Source organism: Chlamydotis macqueenii, chromosome 20 (assembly GCF_036417535.1).
Source record: "Chlamydotis macqueenii isolate bChlMac1 chromosome 20, bChlMac1.mat, whole genome shotgun sequence".
In the NCBI taxonomy this organism is placed as follows: domain Eukaryota; kingdom Metazoa; phylum Chordata; class Aves; order Otidiformes; family Otididae; genus Chlamydotis; species Chlamydotis macqueenii.
Window position 1 is genome coordinate 2,647,354 of NC_141575.1, and position 17,741 is coordinate 2,665,094.

Here is a 17,741-nt window from a genome sequence, read left to right on the forward strand (position 1 = left end):
AAATCCAATGAAATTTTTCTCTTCATAAGGCCTAGAGATTAATAAATCAATTTTTAAGTCCACTGTTTTCTTCTACCCAGACAAAAATCAAATTCTTTAATTCCTTTATTTATTGAAGCAAAAATGGGAATAAGAAGACATTTAGATATTATTATTTAGTAAAGGTGACATTTTTCGTTTTTCTCTTTTCATACTTAATCTTCCAGTATTTCACGAGCCTTCACAGTCTGCAGAATGCATCTGATTTAACTTTTTCACTCCGATCCCTTCAGGCATCTCCCTGGTGTGTGCTACAGGACTTCTGAGTTACTACACCTACCTCTTACTCAGCCTGATGCTTTTCTTAACTTCAGCATTTACGGAAAAACTACGATTGTATTAAATAACATGATAATGTCACTCACTCCACACAGCTGAAAGGAAAGGAGAGGGGACTTACCATGCTGGTTAACTTTCTGGACATCACCTGTGCACAGAGAACAGCAGATGGCAGCAATGACCCACAGAAGTACCACCGCCCACCACCGCCCTGGGCTTTCTCCAACTTCACTGGCGAACATCCGAAGACAGTAAAATAAACGGAATGAGGGCCCTTCTAAAATTAGATACAAGGCTTTCTCTTCTTGGAGAAAAACGCCAACATAAATTTTTACAGAAGTATGCAACGTGTTGCTGAGATATTGCAGCTTTAGATGAAGTCAGGTTGCCAGCTTCATGAAGGATAAAGGTCTTAATTGTGTATTTTTCATTTTAATGACAGGGCAAATGAATAGGTGCTTCCTCTTCTTTGCTGAAATAAGGTAAAGCAACACGGTACATTTTTTTTAAATGCTCACTTCATATTAATTTTAAAAGCACTTATCTTATTATTGGCACTAGCTTAGATTTTTCTAGTGCCAAATTTGCTAAGGGTGATGAGGCTCCCTCATAGCTTATCTGCTCTGTGTTTTCACAGAACCTGTTCCTCCCATTTCCAACACATCCATCCTTCTTAATCAACGTCGAGACACAAGCAATCCATCTGCCAGAAGATCCTAAGGTCAGCAAAAAAAAGAAAGATAAAACCGCAGACACTCTCAACTTTCCTTTAATATGATCAGCATCAATTCCACGTACGCTACTGTGTTATGTTCCACTCTACCGTAAACGCCTTCTGATCAAAACCACGCAACGCGTGCTCTGAGCAGCCACCCGTCTGCGTCACGGCATCCCCTGGTTGAACAAGGTTATGCACCTGATCACTTCATACGTTGTTATCCCGACAAGGTGCTCTCATGGGCAGTTAAATGTGATGTTGTTTTTCATGGATAGTCATCTCCATCCTTTGACCTCTTCCATTAGAGGATGTGCATACATATGTGTGTTATGTTTATGGTAACTGGCTGATCGCATCTAAGAAGTAGGAGAAAAAGAGTCTTATTCTAAATGCATTGCCTTTGTTTTAAAAAGGAAGATAAGAAAATATGGCTCAGCTCTTAACACACATTCCACCTTACATACTATTTTATTTTTTTTTTAATGACCAATTTTAATGACATTTTTACATAACACAGGAAGAACCTCTACAGTATGAGGAACACGATACAAAAAGTCCAGATTGATGGTCATCAAAAATTTTGAGCTGATGACTTTTCAATCATTTACATAAAAGAAATATTCTTAATATTTCCTTAGATACTAACAATTAAAACACTATATCCCACAAGGCACTTAATAAGTAATCTTCTAAGTAACAAGGCAAAGAACCGGGTGATATTGTTGTCTTTGGATTTGGTCTCTTTAGATGAGGACTGAACTGCTTTCACACAATGAGACACGAGCTCATGGAATCCCATTAATTCTAATTTAGTTATAACATCATAATATTTATTACTCATGGTCAAATATCATATTGCATTGCAAGCTACCTCATGGCATTTGAGAGCTGTACGAAGATGACAACTTGAGCCTACATGAGAATAAGAACGATTCTCATTTGAACAGCTCAAAGGTTCTCTCTTCCTTTTACATAATTCAAAGAACAGCCCTCCATGTTAAATATACACAGCAGTTTTGGACATTTTAGCATTTTCTTCCGTCATTCTTATGGACGGTTTGCATGGCAGGGAAATGGAATGAGACATGATGAATTCAGAGAAGCATCTCAGTTAAAGAAAGACATAGGCTACAAAGTTTTTCGATTACTTTTGCAAGAATATAGGCAAACGCACACAAAATTGTAGACAACAGAAGAAAACAAAAATATGGAGGAATTACTAATATCAGAACAGCAGGTGTTGGCACTGATAATTCCATTAATAGCAACTGTCCGCAAGCATGTAAGTGAAGATAAAGGACAGAAGGGAATTTTAAAAGGTGATGAGCACTCAAGGATCTTCAGCTGGATTAGTTGTTAGTTTCACATATTGCTGATCTGGATCAGTCTGAGATCAACTACCAAAAGGGGAGTAGCAGGAGTTCATGCCAGCAACAGAAGGACTGTTTGATAGATGTCTTATTCTCACCGGGAAAAAGCGTTGGTTTTTCACTGATACTGTTCATATCACTTGGAGACTTCAAGAAAACAGGACTACATTTCAGCATTCAGTCTCCTCTCATGTGCTCGTCCTTCTCAATCAACCATGCTGCCTCATGGAAAACTCTGCACCTCTGGTACGTAATGGACAGAAACATCCATCCTCCAAGGAGTCTAACCACAGAACTGTAACATCAGCACTCAGAATAAACCTCTGTGTATTCGAGTACTCCAATACTGGTTTTTGTTCATAGGTTGCAATTAATTTTACAAAGAAGCTAGCACTTACACACGATCAGTACAGCAAAGCAATACGATAAACATGACTTTGCACGTGCCTCTCCCTGCCCATTGATTACCAACATCCCGTGTGTGAATAAAGAATAGCCATGAATCATCTACAGTCCTCCTAATCCAGCCTAATACACCACTCGACCTTGGAACTTTTTCCAAATGTGACTCTTTATGACAGCTGGTATGTAACGGCTGTATGTGTAACGACGTGCTTCCACACACACCTTGTTTCTGTGGGATGAACCCTACGGAACAGCTACAGACATCACAACTTTGGTGTCCTCAAAAAGGGATGAAAGCCCCAAACTGTCCATCGGTGTTCTGCAACAGGTCAGGAAGAAAAGCTGAGGTGAATTTTTTTAAAGTAGGTTTCCTTCTTCAGGATTAACTCCCTTCGCAGTTTGGACACGTACTTCAGCATGAACACAGAAACATGGCGTCCGTTAGGCTATTACTCCTCAGATGGAGCGGTTAAAGGGTAAACTCTATCAGTCTGAAAGCTGCCCCTAGTTCGTTCCGCTACCTGAGGCCACACCTCACCCGCCAGCACCCATCACCTCTCCCTTAAACTACGCAGGAGGCCGGGGCGCGGCCGGAGCCTCCCCCCTCCTCCAGCGCCGCTCCGGCCAGCGCTCCGACGGCCCAGCCCGCCCGCCCTCACTACCGCTCCGTTTTCCCTCCGGGGCCCGTCCCTTGGCACCCCAGCGCTGTCCGGGAGGAGCGGATGATCCCCCCCGGCCCCCCTGCGGCTGCCTGGCCCCCTCGGGTGGCGGCGGGAAGGGGCGGGGAGGGGAGAGGGGGCAGGCAGCCGCCGCGGCCTCACCCCCGGGGCGGGGCGGGAGCGCGGGGCTCGGAGCCGCTCGGGCTGGGCGGCGGGGAGGGCAGCGCGGCAGCGGCCATGGCGGACCACGAGGCGGGGGTCGCGCCGAAGAGTCGGCGGGCGCAAGGTAACCGCGGTACGGGGGGAGCGGAGCGGGGAGGGAGGGACGGACAGCGGGGGCACGGCCCCTCAGCCGGTCGCTGCTGGCGGGCTGCGAGCCCTCGGCGCCTTCCTGTCGCTCTCCGGGTTTTGGTTTTTTTTTTTTTTTCTGTTTTGGTTTTAATAATTTTTTTTTTAATTTATTTAGTCGCTGAGGAAAGTTTGCGGATCTTTCACCGAAGTTAATCCCGCGGAAAGAGCGAGGAGCGGTTCCGCCTCGCCTCCCGCTTCCCTCAGCCCCCGGCAGCGCCCAAAACCCCCCCCGCCCCCCCGGAGCGGCCCCCGACCCCGGGTCCCTCCGCCGCTTCCCCCGCGGGACGGGGCCGGGAGCTGGCGGGGCCCAGCCGCGCCGCCGGGCACCGCTTCGCATCCCCGTAGAAACCGCGCCCGGGAGGGCGGGAGGGCGCGGCCGAGAGCCCCGGCTGCGTAACGGGAGGGGTTTGTGAGGGAGGTTTGTTTTCCCGTACGGTAACGGGGCTCACTGAGGGGAAGGCTACACAGACAATTAAGAGCAGAGTCAACAGAAGTAATCCCCGAGGTACTGCACCGGTAAATGAGAACAGAAAGAATTTGGGCACTGGTTGTTTACACCACTGGTGCTTTTCACTTTTCGCACCTGTTAGACTGGTGTGACTGGAAGAAGTGGTAAAAGCCCATTATATTTCCTCGAGTGGGGCAGTGAGGCTATAGCTATTAATTTTTACTTCTTGGTTTTTCTGCTGGGTTTTGGCCTTTCGGTTCGTAGGTGTGAGTGTAACCTGTGTCCGGAAGTTTCGGAGGTGATGCACTAAAATAACAGAACCAGCAGCTCCTGTCCCTGGAAGCTGGGGCGCTTCCTGTCACGGCCTCGTTCAGAAACAGATTGCAGAAAAGTCATTAATTATTTTACGTTCTTGTCATTTGCAACTGGAGCAGGAAATGTATTTATAAGATGGCTTTGTATACGAAGGCTTTGGCTGGGTAATCCGAGTTGCTGTATAAATAACTGTAGATCTGTTTGGGCCCCGCGCCTAACAGGACATGCTAGTTCTCGTATCCTTGGAGAGGATCTGCATTTCATTCTGTGAGGGTGTTATTAATACCCAGCAGCGGTCACTCTGATGCTAACCTTGTCCGGGACTCGGCAAGCCTTTCGCTTTACGTGCTACAGAGGTTGTTTCTTCTGTAGTTACCTCTGATGCCTTGTTTTGGAGGCTAAAGGTGGCTGCCAGTTATTTTTGTCATAATAAAGTGTCTAGACACTTTATTGGCATTATATGTCTATGCCATTAGACATAATTTTGGTTATTACATGCAATAATTTTGGCTATTTCCTGTGTGAAATGCTTTGAGAAGCATCTGAAAAGACATTTACTTCTCATTGAAAGCGGTATTCCGTATTATTCCTGATTGTTTGCCAGTTAGCAAACACTTGAATAACTGTCATGCAATAACACCCTTCAGTCATTCTCAGACTGTCCCGGATTTGACCGAGCAGCCTGAAGGTGGAGATCTCTGTCCAGTGTCGCCTCGTGTTCGACGCAGTTGATCTCCCATATGCATTTTGGTGTACATCTGGTGGGTTGTTTGCACGGCGGCGGGGGAAGGTCCCTTCCTCTCATGGTACCCAGGGGTCGGGCACGCTTCTGCTATTTGACAGTCATGTGCTTGTTCAGGTTGTGTAGTCTTTGCCGCAGACAGTAAATCGCAAGTGAAGCGTGTGCCACACCTCAGGCAGTAATGAGAACTTCCCCTTTCATCTCAGCCTCCAGCACTAAATGTTTATTATAAATTGTTAATACTGCTTGATGATCCAAGCGATAATTTCCTGATAAAGTAATGGCAGCTGTTCCAGTCAGCCTTAAAGGGATTGAAGGCTGATTCAATTACTATTTTTCTTTATATTCTTTCTCCTTGTGGTTTATTTCTTAAAGAGGTATGTAATCTATTGCAGACTGTCCACAAATAAGATTCCTCTGATTAAATTCCAAGCGTGCTTTTTTAATATCTTGGTAATAAAAAAGCCAGAATATCACAAGTGGTTGAACTGATGCTGTAGGGCTATGTGACAGTGTTTGGCACTTTGGAAAACAAGAGAGAACCAAAGTTGAGTAGCTGGAGTTACTGCAAGTTAAAAAATGGACTTTCTGCTTTTGGTGCCGCATCAGCAGCACGGAGAACCGCTTCATGACTGACTTTTAATGAGGCCTTGCAGCTCTTCTATGTCAGTAGTGGCTTTTAAATCGTAGCTATTCATGATAGCGAAAGTTGCGAAGAGAGGTTATTAAACACTTGTATTGAATAAGATATTAGAATACTAATACTACTTATTTTGAAATAATTTTGATTTATTTTTAGGCTTTTTATTTTTTATAGCTGCAAGAGGCACATCCGAGGCTGCGTGTTGTACCCGCACCATCTCTGTCGGTCTCGCGGCAGGGCTCTTGACCTAGCTGCTATTTAAAATCCAGTGTCATTGAGCCTGACTGAGAAATCTGGCAGGAGTAGCCCGTTGATGAAGTTATCCAAGTCGCATGAATAAGATGCTAAAAAAATTGCAATAAGCAAGCTCATTCCACAGATGCCAAGCATGTTTCTTGTATTTCATACAGTTTTTCACGAGACGGGATCTTTCTTGCTTTTTGTATTGTGAAATATACCGCCTGATGGGACAATGATCGTTGCTCAATGAAGTGTGCACTTACTCAATCTTGAAATTTTACGTTATTTCAGTTGTGACTTGTACGTTCATGTGCTGCAGGGAAGCAAATGGATAATTTTTTTTTTCCATGCTGTAGTTCTGTAGAGCAGGTAGGTTGGTGGTGAAGACTGGGTGTTAAACTGTAGAGTAGAACTGAAACAGGATCCTCAGCTCCTTTGGGTTTGTAAAAGTTACTCAGTAAGAGAGAGATTCTTCCTCCTTATCAGTGTCGATTGTGAATACTTTTCATGGTTCCGGGCTGACTAATACCTTGTTGCTAAATAAAAGGTAATGTTCCCTTCACTAATGAGTTTACAGATGTTGCTTAATGCTGAGAGCTGTTTAATACTGTCATGTGTAGGTAATGCATTTCCTTGACTTTCACAGAAGGCCTGGAAATTACTCCTTAATCTGGTATTTTCACTACATATTAATAAACCTGTGAGGGAGTATCTTTAGGTAACTTTCCACAGAGAAACTTTAAAATTATGCATGATATGACGCATCCTTGAGGGTTATTATACCAGCATGTGACAGGGCTACAAATTATAGATAAGATAGCCAGCTGGCTTCAGAAGTCAAGTAACTTTATGAAGTTCAAGATACTGCGTGAGAGAAAAACTTGCTATTCTCCACCACCTCCGTATTCCATCTTACTTGAAAGGCTAGGAGTAGCTCTAAAACCCACTGTCAGTGAAGAGGAGGACTGGAAACTTCAATATTGGTTCCCAGTTATTGTGCTGACATCTGTCACTTTAGTCAAATATTGTGAATCTAAATTTGCAAAGCATATAGTATTATTTGCTACTACTCACTTTCAGGGTTAGCAATATCTAATGCCTGAGCTGTCTCCCTTGCCTCTTTCTCCAAGGCATACACTGCTAACGCCGATTCAATTGTGGGCACAATAAAATGCTTACTTAAGTATCTGGAGTTGTTAAAATCAGTGGATATTTTTCAAAATACAGATTTTGCTGTATAATAAAATGGGTTCTACTTAAAATAACTGTTAGGGTGGAGACTCGGAGACTTATTTCTTATAAGCGGCCAGTTTTGTTGTACAAATTGAATTGTAGTTGTGTTTGGTGAATACAGAAAACAATTCATTATATAATCCCACAGAGAACTAAACTTAAACCTCTAGATCCATTTCTGTTCTAAGCAAGCTGCTGAGTGCCATCCAATAGGTAACAAGACTTCAGTCCTTCAAGTGCTGTGGCATTGATCAAGTTGGGATAATCTTTGTGTATTTGCAGCACTGTAAGGGGGGGGGGTGGTATTTACAGCTCAGCAAAATAGAGTATGGCCCTAAAGCAACATTCTTTTGTCTAAGTGTGAGAATTGTGTTTTTCTAACCTTTGTGGGTGTTTCCTGGCGTTTCGTACTTTTGACTTTTTCAAGCGTGGAGTGAGAAAGATGGGTTTTGGTATCTTCGTAGTAGGAATGTGATGGTTGTGAGCGCTTGATTTCACCCTGGGCTATCCCCGCTTGGCAGTGGGCTCCTGACAGCCGGTTAGGAGTCTCAGCTGGCAGGGAAGAGACATCCCATAGCTTTAGGAATGCTTCCCAGAATGTCAGCATTTCATCATGGTGCATTACTTTTTTTAGCTGTGGAGTATTTGAAACCACTAGCTCTTGTTATACAGTGATTCTGGAAATACATTCAGGTGTCCTGACAGAGAACTGTCATTTTTTTTTTTATAAGCATAAGGAGTCTTTGGCCAAGAAACACTTTGTAGAGACTCTATTTCATGTCCAGCTAATCTTGCACCACATCTTATCCTACTTCCAAGACAAAACAGTTCTGAGAATGGTGGCTTTCTTAGATCTGCACCTGTGACAGCTGGAACATAAACCAAATTCTGAACGTCCCATCACTAGAGTCGATCGGCCATGGGGCATTTGCATTTCGCTCATTAAGCAAACGTTGCTCTGATTTCCTTAGACAATAGAAGAACAGGATTTCTACGGCTGCCTGTTGGTCATTCCCTCAGAAGAGGGAGGCATCTGAGAGTCTGTACTTAAATGTTAGTGTACTTAATTCTGCATAAATGTTACTTGGACCGCGTTCTGCCTCAGCTGTCTTGCGCAACTTCCAGAGACTGGTGAAAATGAAAGCAGAATTTGGCTCTTAATTTGACTCCTGACCTACATCTAATGAGTTTGGCCAGAGCAGTAGTGCTGACAGTGGCTTATCTGGCAGAATATTCAACACAAATATCCGCTTGTAGGCACCTTCTTTAACAGATACTCTTGGTTTTAAAAATCTCAACGTTTCTGCTGTTTTCTTGCAGATGACTCTGATCCTGGCCTTGGTTTGTGTGGATGGATCCTGGTGATCACTTCACTCTTTTTCACTATTATTACATTTCCTATATCAATATGGATGTGCATAAAGGTAAAATCGTTCACTGCTAAGTTGGATTAAAACCTTAAGCAATGTAGATGTTTCCTAGTGGTTATTATTGTTCTCCATTTTATTTATTTGTTTTAAACACCAATTCATGTAACTCGCTTCTGCCTTGAAATATAGCAGACAGTATGTAGCAGACCCCAACATTTCAGTGTATTAATCTTCAAACAACAACAAAGTACTGTGACAGTATTTAGTCAAGACGATTTTTGCTTTGACATCTTTACTGCATCTACCCAGTTGTCATTAGTATGCAAGCCAGTTTGGAAGATCAGAATAATTGCAAGAACGCATAATTACTCTTGGAGGACTGATATTTCAATTATTTTTGTTAAGGAGATCTCTCCCTCTATATGTATGTGTGTAAATATAAATATTGAAATGTGTACACATAGGTGGCCGTATGTGGCAGATTCTTAGAGACTGTCATCTGTGATCGCTTTGAGCTTGATGTTTCCAGACTGGAGGAAATAACTCCTGCTTTGTTTTGGCTAATATACCACATCAGAATTAGAGCTGGAGAAATCTCTGCTGGGTCACATATACTGCGCTGTTTTTGTTGTTGCCAGGATGTTCCTGATAGCTGCTTCGCATGCTTGGTCCTCCCCAGATGACATGCTGCTGCTTCTGCTGTTCGTAGATGTGGTAGATGGTGCCACAGTCTGGAGAATATTCCTTCTGGAGTATTGTCCTGATTGTTCCTTTTCCTAGTTGCTTTTTCACAATAAAGTTTAGGCTAAAATTCTCAACAGCAGTCAGAATAGAAATGTATGTTATGTTTGAGACTCCAGGCTGTCTTAGACTAGTGTATACGTAGTTTGGAATCCATCATACGGCTTCTGGAAACTCTTGCGTGACATGCAGCTGTTTATTACAGATCATAAAGGAATACGAGCGAGCCATCATATTCAGACTTGGACGCATCTTAAAAGGTGGAGCAAAGGGACCAGGTATGTTCCAGAGAGCATTTTGAATATTTGTTTTTATTAAGTCATTGGAAAATAATAGCTGTCCAGAGACATGGCATTGGACTGGCAAGTGGATTTCTCAAGAATTTTGTAACTTCCAGTAAGAGGATATGTTACTTTATATGGAGAAGATAGTAAACTAATTATCTGTGAGCCTTACCCAGATCTCCTTAGTTAATGCGTGGTCTTTGGGTAGAATCAAAAGCACAGAATGTGAAGGGAGGAATAATGGCATCAAATGTGCCATTTTAAAAAAAGAAGTTTAGTATGTCAGTTAAAACCCTAATGGTCTGAAAGCTTCAATGTTCTTCAAAAGAAATAGAAGCAAATAAATTATTTGATAGTTTTGAGCAGTTTCCTGTGTATATTAGAATTCCTGATGAGATCTGGAAGAATGTTCTTTTCAGCTGTTGTTGCTGCTCAAAGTGCCAGAAAGGGGAAATAGCTTCTTCCTTCATTTTCATCCAGGTTTTGCAATACATCCACGTTGCTGTAAAGCTGAAGATTTGCAGTGATCCATCAGAACAAACAGAGGTTGATAGTTTCTGCTTGCCAGAATTAAGCCTCATATGTAACTATGAGGGAGGCTTTCGAAAGTAGCCATTAACAGTTCTGGTTTTTTTTTTTTCCCAAATGTTCCCCTAAACAAGTTAGACCTGAATAAATTGAAATTTCTCAGCATACTTTTTTTTTTAAATCTTATCCTGGTTTGAAAGCCGCTAACGAACGTGCTGCTGAGTGCATTACAAAGACGGGACTATACAGCTACAGTGGCTGGATTTAAGCTTATTTCAGTTGCAAGTTTTGTCTATTTTAATGACCCATTTTCACATCTTCTTGAATTGATTTTTTACAGGTTTGTTTTTTGTCCTGCCCTGCACAGACAGCTTCATCAAAGTTGATATGAGAACCATCTCTTTTGATATTCCTCCCCAAGAGGTGAGTTTGCACTTGTCTTTGTATCTGCTGAAGTGTTTGCAGAATTTTTTGCACTTTCTTTTTCCTTTCCCTCTCTCAGTATTGAGTAGCATGTAGTTTTAATGTAGATTTCTTGTGCAGGTTCAGTGTATTGTGAAGAAGACATATATCCTTTAGTAATGTGATTCAATAAGATCCCTGAAGGAAAACAAATTATGCTGTCCTCTAAGGAAGAAATAAGATAATTTAATTCTGCCTAAGAGCTAGAATGGGAGGGGTTTGGAATGAAGACTGCTGGACTTCGTGTACCGTCCTCTAATTGTTTCTGTGAAATTTGGAAGATTTCCAGAAGCGGCAGTGATCTTTCCTATGCCAATTTATCTAGATATATAAACTAGCTAAAATAATGGGATGAAATTATTATATACATCAAATGCTATTACCAGCATCTCAGGGTAACGGTCCACTCCCTTACATGGCTTTTGTGTACACGTTACTTCCTGCTGGGCACAGGAACATTACGAACGTGTACCGCACCTCCTGTCATCTGATGTCTTTCAGTTTGAAGGTCCTAAAGAACAATTACTTTTATTTCTAGTCCGTTTTCCCTGGACATCTTAATTTTTTAGCAGAATCTCTCCACAGCATTAAGCTAGCTGAACTCAGTGATGCCAACTCCATGGATAACAAAAGAATAAGAACCAACTAGCCCTCTAAAAACTTGGTGAACAATTGCACGTTGATGGTAATAACTGTATCCCTCATGTATCTGGTGTATTTTCCAAGGCAGAGATGCTTGATGCAACCTGTCTGGTGCATCTGTTTCCTGTCATATTTGCTAGTGGGTTTATTGCTCGTAGTTATTGTAGATTTAGACAAATGGCGACTGTCATGGTACAACGTAAAGGGTAATTGGTAGAAACCTAATCACTGGCAGGCAAAAAGTGCTTGCAGCTGCTGATGTGCCATTAGTGAAGCCATCAGTTCTACAGTTTTTCTTTTGGCTTGATTAAATTATGCTTATGGATTTAGGTTTGTTTTCAGTAGGTAAAAGCAGAAATACATTTTTATTTGTAGAACTTGATTTCTGTGCCTGCTACTCATTCGTTATCTTATGCTATTATGAAAAGCCTGCTAAAATAGGTAGTTTGGGGAAGGACAGAGCAGGTAAGTCTTGAAGGTTCAATAACTCACGTGTCCCTCTCTCTTGTCAAATAACATCATAATAATAATTGTCTAACCTAGAATTAGGACACCTCTTCTCATGGTCATGCGGCATATTTCAGTCTCTTTTTAACTTTATAACTAATATTAATGCTTCTTTCTGATGTACCCTCTTCTAAACCTTAAGAGTATCTGTCTTTATCTTTGCAAGTACATCTTTTGTGTAACACACAAGTGTTAAATTCAGTAAATCACTTGAATGCAGCTTCAAGGATGTTCCCGAATTGGGTTTCCTCAGCAACTTGTCTAGAAATCGCCTCCAAGAAGGACAATGAAGTGCTAGGTAATAACAGATATTTCTGATTAAATGTTGAAGTGAGGCTGACACACATGAAGCTGAAATACATGAGGCCATTGGGATTGGCAAAACCAATTTTTGAAGACATACTTCAGGGAAACTTTCCAGTCTTTTTCTAAAACATTTCATGGGCATGGCTCTCTGTTTCTGTAAGCCTTCCTACACATTAACATCCTTTTTACAAAGTTTCTGCAATTTTGTAAAGTAACTTACACAGCCACTGCTGTGCTGGAGTCTCTAGCACTGGCCATTCCTGTGTTATGCAATAAGCAGTAGTTGAGAACCACCTTCAGCTACAGTCACACCTGCTTTGTGATGTTTCTTTGAAAGTGCAGCTGAAATACACTCCCTCTTTCCTTGCCTGCTTTTTAAATGGGTTGCCTGTTTTGCCCTTGTTTTATAAACTGACACACCTGCAGAGTTGTGTCTTGCTAAATCAATAGTCCTGTGACTGAACTTCAATGCAAGTGAAAATGTAATGTGTCCTACATTTGCAGCGATACTCATTATTAGCCTTTTTCTCTGTAGAGAAACATCCCATGAGCCTCTCATAAATGTTTCCAGTGGGCGCTCTTAACTAGAGCGCTTCAACCCATTTTGAATGCAATGGTCACATATTGCTATATCTGCATTAAAATAAAACAACTTTGACTGCTGATGTTCTTGGAGCCTTTTCTGTTGCTTCTGTCTTTCATTATCCACACCTCTTGCTTTCCTGTACAGTCACTCTGCCTCTTACACATCCGTTACTACCAGCCTCACTGAAATACAATGAGGGGGACCTACCTGGTTATGATACGGTCCTAGTTTCAGAGTAACAGGTTAACGTTTCCCAGGTGAAAGAGCGTATGTATTTTGCTGTAAATTATTTCTGATTCTATTTCTTTCACTTGTATGAATTGCAGATCCCTCTGTGAATTTGAAGAAGTGAGTTAGAAATAACATGATAGCAAAGCTAGCAGAATTTATTTTTCAATGACAAGTGCTCTAATCCCATATTTAATCTTGGCTTTGCAGAGCTATTCTGGAAGATTTGTGAATCTGTACATAGACATGTTCATGTGCAGCATACGTGTGTGAGACCTTTTGTTTTCAAGATACTTGCTTTACTCTGGAAAACCAGGAGTTTGTCTAGTAAAACAAATACATAATTATCATGATATTCAATAAATATATGCTTAATTATTATGTGCTTTTCTCATTGCTTTTTAGATCTTGACCAAGGACTCCGTGACAGTTAACGTAGACGGAGTGGTTTACTACAGAGTTCAGAATGCCACCCTTGCTGTAGCGAATATCACAAATGCTGACTCAGCCACCCGTCTTTTAGCACAGACTACCTTGAGGAATGTTCTGGGGACCAAAAACCTTTCTCAGATTCTCTCTGACCGTGAAGAAATAGCACACAGCATGCAGGTATGAGCAACTTTACGTAAGCAATCAGTCAATTAATTAGGCAGCAATCCCCTGCATAACTTAAAGACCAGGATTTATTTTACCTTGTAATTGATAAGCCAGGTTGTGATTTGGAGCTTTAGGCAGCACTCCGCTGTTGAAGGAAATTATGCCACAGATTTCCTTCAATATATTAATCAAGCTGTGGGGCTTTTTTGTTAGTTTACAACAGTTATGCTTTTATAGTTATTGAATCATAATATAAATATAAAAGCTCTTAAAGTCCAAGAATTCTAAGATGATTCATTCCATTCATTGGTCATTCTTCAAATCTGGACATTTGTTTGCAGCCAGGTAGGTGGCTTAACTTAATTGTTCTGCCTTACGTAGGCCACACTTGACGAGGCCACAGATGACTGGGGCATTAAGGTGGAGCGTGTGGAGATCAAGGATGTGAAATTACCTGTCCAGCTGCAGAGAGCAATGGCTGCAGAAGCAGAAGCTGCCCGGGAGGCGAGAGCTAAGGTGAGAACATGTAGGGTTGGATTTTTAGTGTGTTTTTTTTCTTCCTTCCTGAATAACTAAATGTGGGGATGTAGAGGATGAAAATTTTCTCCCAGTTGTGTTGTAGCAAACAGGAGCGCAGGGCAGGATTTTTGTACATTGGTGTCCAGGTGCTTGCTCTGTTTGTGCAGGTGAGATTTCCTTTAAAAAAGCAGAATCTCAATTTTTTTTTAGCACGCTCCAAGACCAAATTATAAACAGAACAACCTTGAGGTTATTAGCTGGAGCTTGCAGTGAATTAGAAGCCAAACTTACTTCCAGCTTTTTTCCTGACTAGCCCTGATTTTAGGCAAGTCCTTTGTTTTCTGTTTGTTACTTCGTATGAGAAATAAAACCGCTGTCATACTTAGTTTTGTCACCCTTAAGCTGACCAGTGATCAGTTTGGTCATAACATCTTACTCTTCTCTGAGGGAGGAGAAGGTGATACTAAATATTGAAGACTGGAGTAAAAATCCTCTGGGGCAGTTAGAGCTGTCCTTTTCTAGGACTAGGCGAGTCAGCTTTCTCCCTTTTCTCCCTGACTGTTCTGTGCCCTGCAATTTATTGTCTCTGGTGGTTTGTTAATCCTCTCTTCAAAACTTAGTTTGACTTCCATAGATGCAACTGTAGATTCTGGTTTTAAAAAACCAAAACCCTAGCTGTCCAAAAAAGCCTTTTTTGATAGACTAAGCTGATAGAATATCTACCAGGCTTTCTGGTAGATATTAGCGGTCTGTTGAGCTGCCTGCCAGCAGGGAAATGGAACTTGCCTTGTAAATACTAAAAATTTGTCTTGGCAAAGGGAGGTTTACTAGAGTTCATCTAATGCCTTGAAAATTACATCTAATCTTAGGATGTTTGGCTCACACACACACGAGTGTGAGTGCTTTTAACGCACATATATATGACTTATTTTCATATCTGCCATTAATTAGGAGTTTCATTAACCTATCTGTAGGTTCCAATTATAAAATTTGGTATTTATTTTCATGGGACATAAATGCTAAACTGAATTTCATTAGACTTTGGGGCTAGCAATTCTTGAATGTAAAATTGGTAGTGTACCTAGGAAAACCTACATTAGTGCTCCAAGTATTAACTTCTACTTTTTCAAGCTTAATTACTCTGTGATTGTTATTTATTCTGATAAAAAGAATATTGTGCCATTGCAATAGAACCCTGACATGTGGATAAGTTGCCTCACCAATAACTTAACTGTTACAACAGTGCTGTCCTCCGATCTAGCCATCCTTTACAAATACTCAGAAAATATTTACATTGTCCCAATGCAGAAGGGCCATGCTTGCAAAGAAAGGTGTGACCACAAATCTGTCTCTAATGAGCTCGTAAAAGAGGGAATAAAAAGGTATTTTCCCAGTAAAAAAACATGCCATTCACCTATCAAGTCCTTATAGAGACAAAACTGCAGCTTTAAGTAAAAAGTATCTTCAGATATACATGGGGAGCGCCTTCTGGTTTTGAGACACAGTGCTGAAAGAAGCACCAGAGAAATTTTTGAAAATAGAACAAATGCACCCATTGCATTTTCAAGATGTCGTGCCAGCTTTTGTGATCTGGCATCCTGATACTGAGCGGGAGAAGAACAGGCACACAGGGCCTTGAAAGCAGACAGGAGTAGCTTATGTCTGAGCAAAGAAAAAGCAGAAGCGGTGAAAGAACATGGTAGGGGGAGGTCACTCAATCAGAGTGATGAGCAGTGTCTTTGGTCTATGACTTAAGGTTAAAGTCATCTTACAGCTTTCTACTTTCTACTGTGCCAGACTGAATTCAGGTTCATTCACTTTGCTCCCCAGGTAATTGCAGCTGAGGGTGAAATGAATGCTTCCAGGGCCCTGAAAGAGGCATCCATGGTTATTACGGAGTCTCCTGCTGCTCTTCAGCTTCGTTATTTGCAGACCTTGACCACCATTGCTGCAGAAAAGAACTCCACCATCGTCTTCCCATTGCCCATAAATATGCTGCAGGGCATCATAGGTGCAAATCGTTAGGTAGATTGGGAGGAGAGAGTTTGGGGTGGGGTGCTTTGCTACAGGGAATATTTACAATACTGAATTCCTGTAGTTTCTGGTGATGTTAACAAAGTGGATTTGCTGATGAACCTCTTTTGTTAAACCATATGTAATGTTTGTGAATATGGAAATCAAAATATTTGAAATTGCAAACCTCTCAGAATGAGTACAAGCAGATTGTGATCTTCAGTAAACATCTACCCATGCTGACCTGGATGGTACACCTTTAATCTGTACCCTCCCCTCTTCAGTTGTGTATAAAGCCATCTGTGGTGATGGTGAGATGACCCAACATCTGGAGAAAGAAGCATTTCTTTTTAACACATGGCTCTGTAGCCCTGCAGGGGAAGTGGAAGAGCCCTAACTGTATTCTCTTGGAGTGCATGGGATGAAGTCATCTGATTGTCATGTGGAAACATAATGGAAATTGATACAGGAGTGAGAATACTATACTGGGTACTTCCAAAAATGGGTTCATATTCCCTAAAATAGCCCCCCATTCATGAAAAACAGGTGTTAGCCAATGTCACTGAAGTGGAACTTTCCCTCTCTATTCTGCCACACAGAAATGGCACAAACATGCCCTAGTTACAGACACAACATTGCAGTCACTGATGGGCTGTTCTGCTGTTATGGTGGTGTACCTATATAGATGTATGCTGCTTTAAAGCACTGAAAAGGTGTTGGCTCTGTCTTTATCTGTCTCTCTCAGAATTGATTTTAAAAAGCCAGGGTATTGACTCCTGCATCTTATCCAGTTCTAAAACATGCTTCTCTAGGAAGCAAGAGCTTCATAATTAGTGGGGGGTGCTGATGTTTAACAGAAGATGCTGTACTGTTTATGTATCTGTTTAACAAATTAGTTATTTACCCGTTAATGCTGCTTCTGAGCAGACCTGTAGTATTTGTTGTGGCACTAAGGGCTTATGCTTAATACCAAAAGCATGTAACCTTCAGTTCATGTAGTCTTGAGCTGTAAGTCTGTTAAACTATATTCATATTTTGTACCTGTTTAGTAACTAATTACAGATGAAAATGAGAAGAATTAGAGTTTCCTTGGGAGGGGGAGGCTCTTCAGGCTTCCACCATCACTGAGTTTGGCAGCTGGTCTTTAATTATGGTGAGGTGGCAATGAAAATGAAAAGCCAAGATGAATGATTTAAGTGCCCTTCTCACACTGGCCAGCATGAAGTTCATAACCTGTTTTTTATCACCTTTCTGCTACAATCAGTTCTGTATTTACAGGTATTACTTTTACTAACACCAGGATCTGTTTACCTGTGCCTTGATACGCTGTGCCTTTGTCACTGTTACGAGAAGATGCTCAAGTGCTGTTGGGGCTTGAGCCAATTTGCACTGTTTCTTTTCTGCGTCTTTCCTGTGAATTTTTTTTTTCCTTCTCCATCATAAAAGTAGTTATACCAGTCTGCATGTGTTTGTCAGTACTTCAGTTAATGTAAGCTGAGCTTGACTTTTTGCTGGG

At 41.5% G+C, this 17,741-nt stretch overlaps 1 protein-coding gene across 1 annotated transcript; it reads left to right on the plus strand.

Moving 5' to 3' along the window:
- Positions 1-3,657: 3,657 nt before the first annotated feature.
- Positions 3,658-17,685, plus strand: STOM (stomatin). The gene is made up of 7 exons (XM_086764224.1): positions 3,658-3,756; positions 8,763-8,866; positions 9,759-9,831; positions 10,706-10,788; positions 13,502-13,705; positions 14,075-14,209; positions 16,043-17,685. The coding sequence occupies exons 1-7, from the start codon at positions 3,708-3,710 to the stop codon at positions 16,235-16,237; spliced, it is 843 nt and encodes a 280-aa protein (XP_086620350.1). The 5' UTR covers positions 3,658-3,707; the 3' UTR covers positions 16,238-17,685.
- The last annotated feature ends 56 nt before the right edge of the window (positions 17,686-17,741 follow it).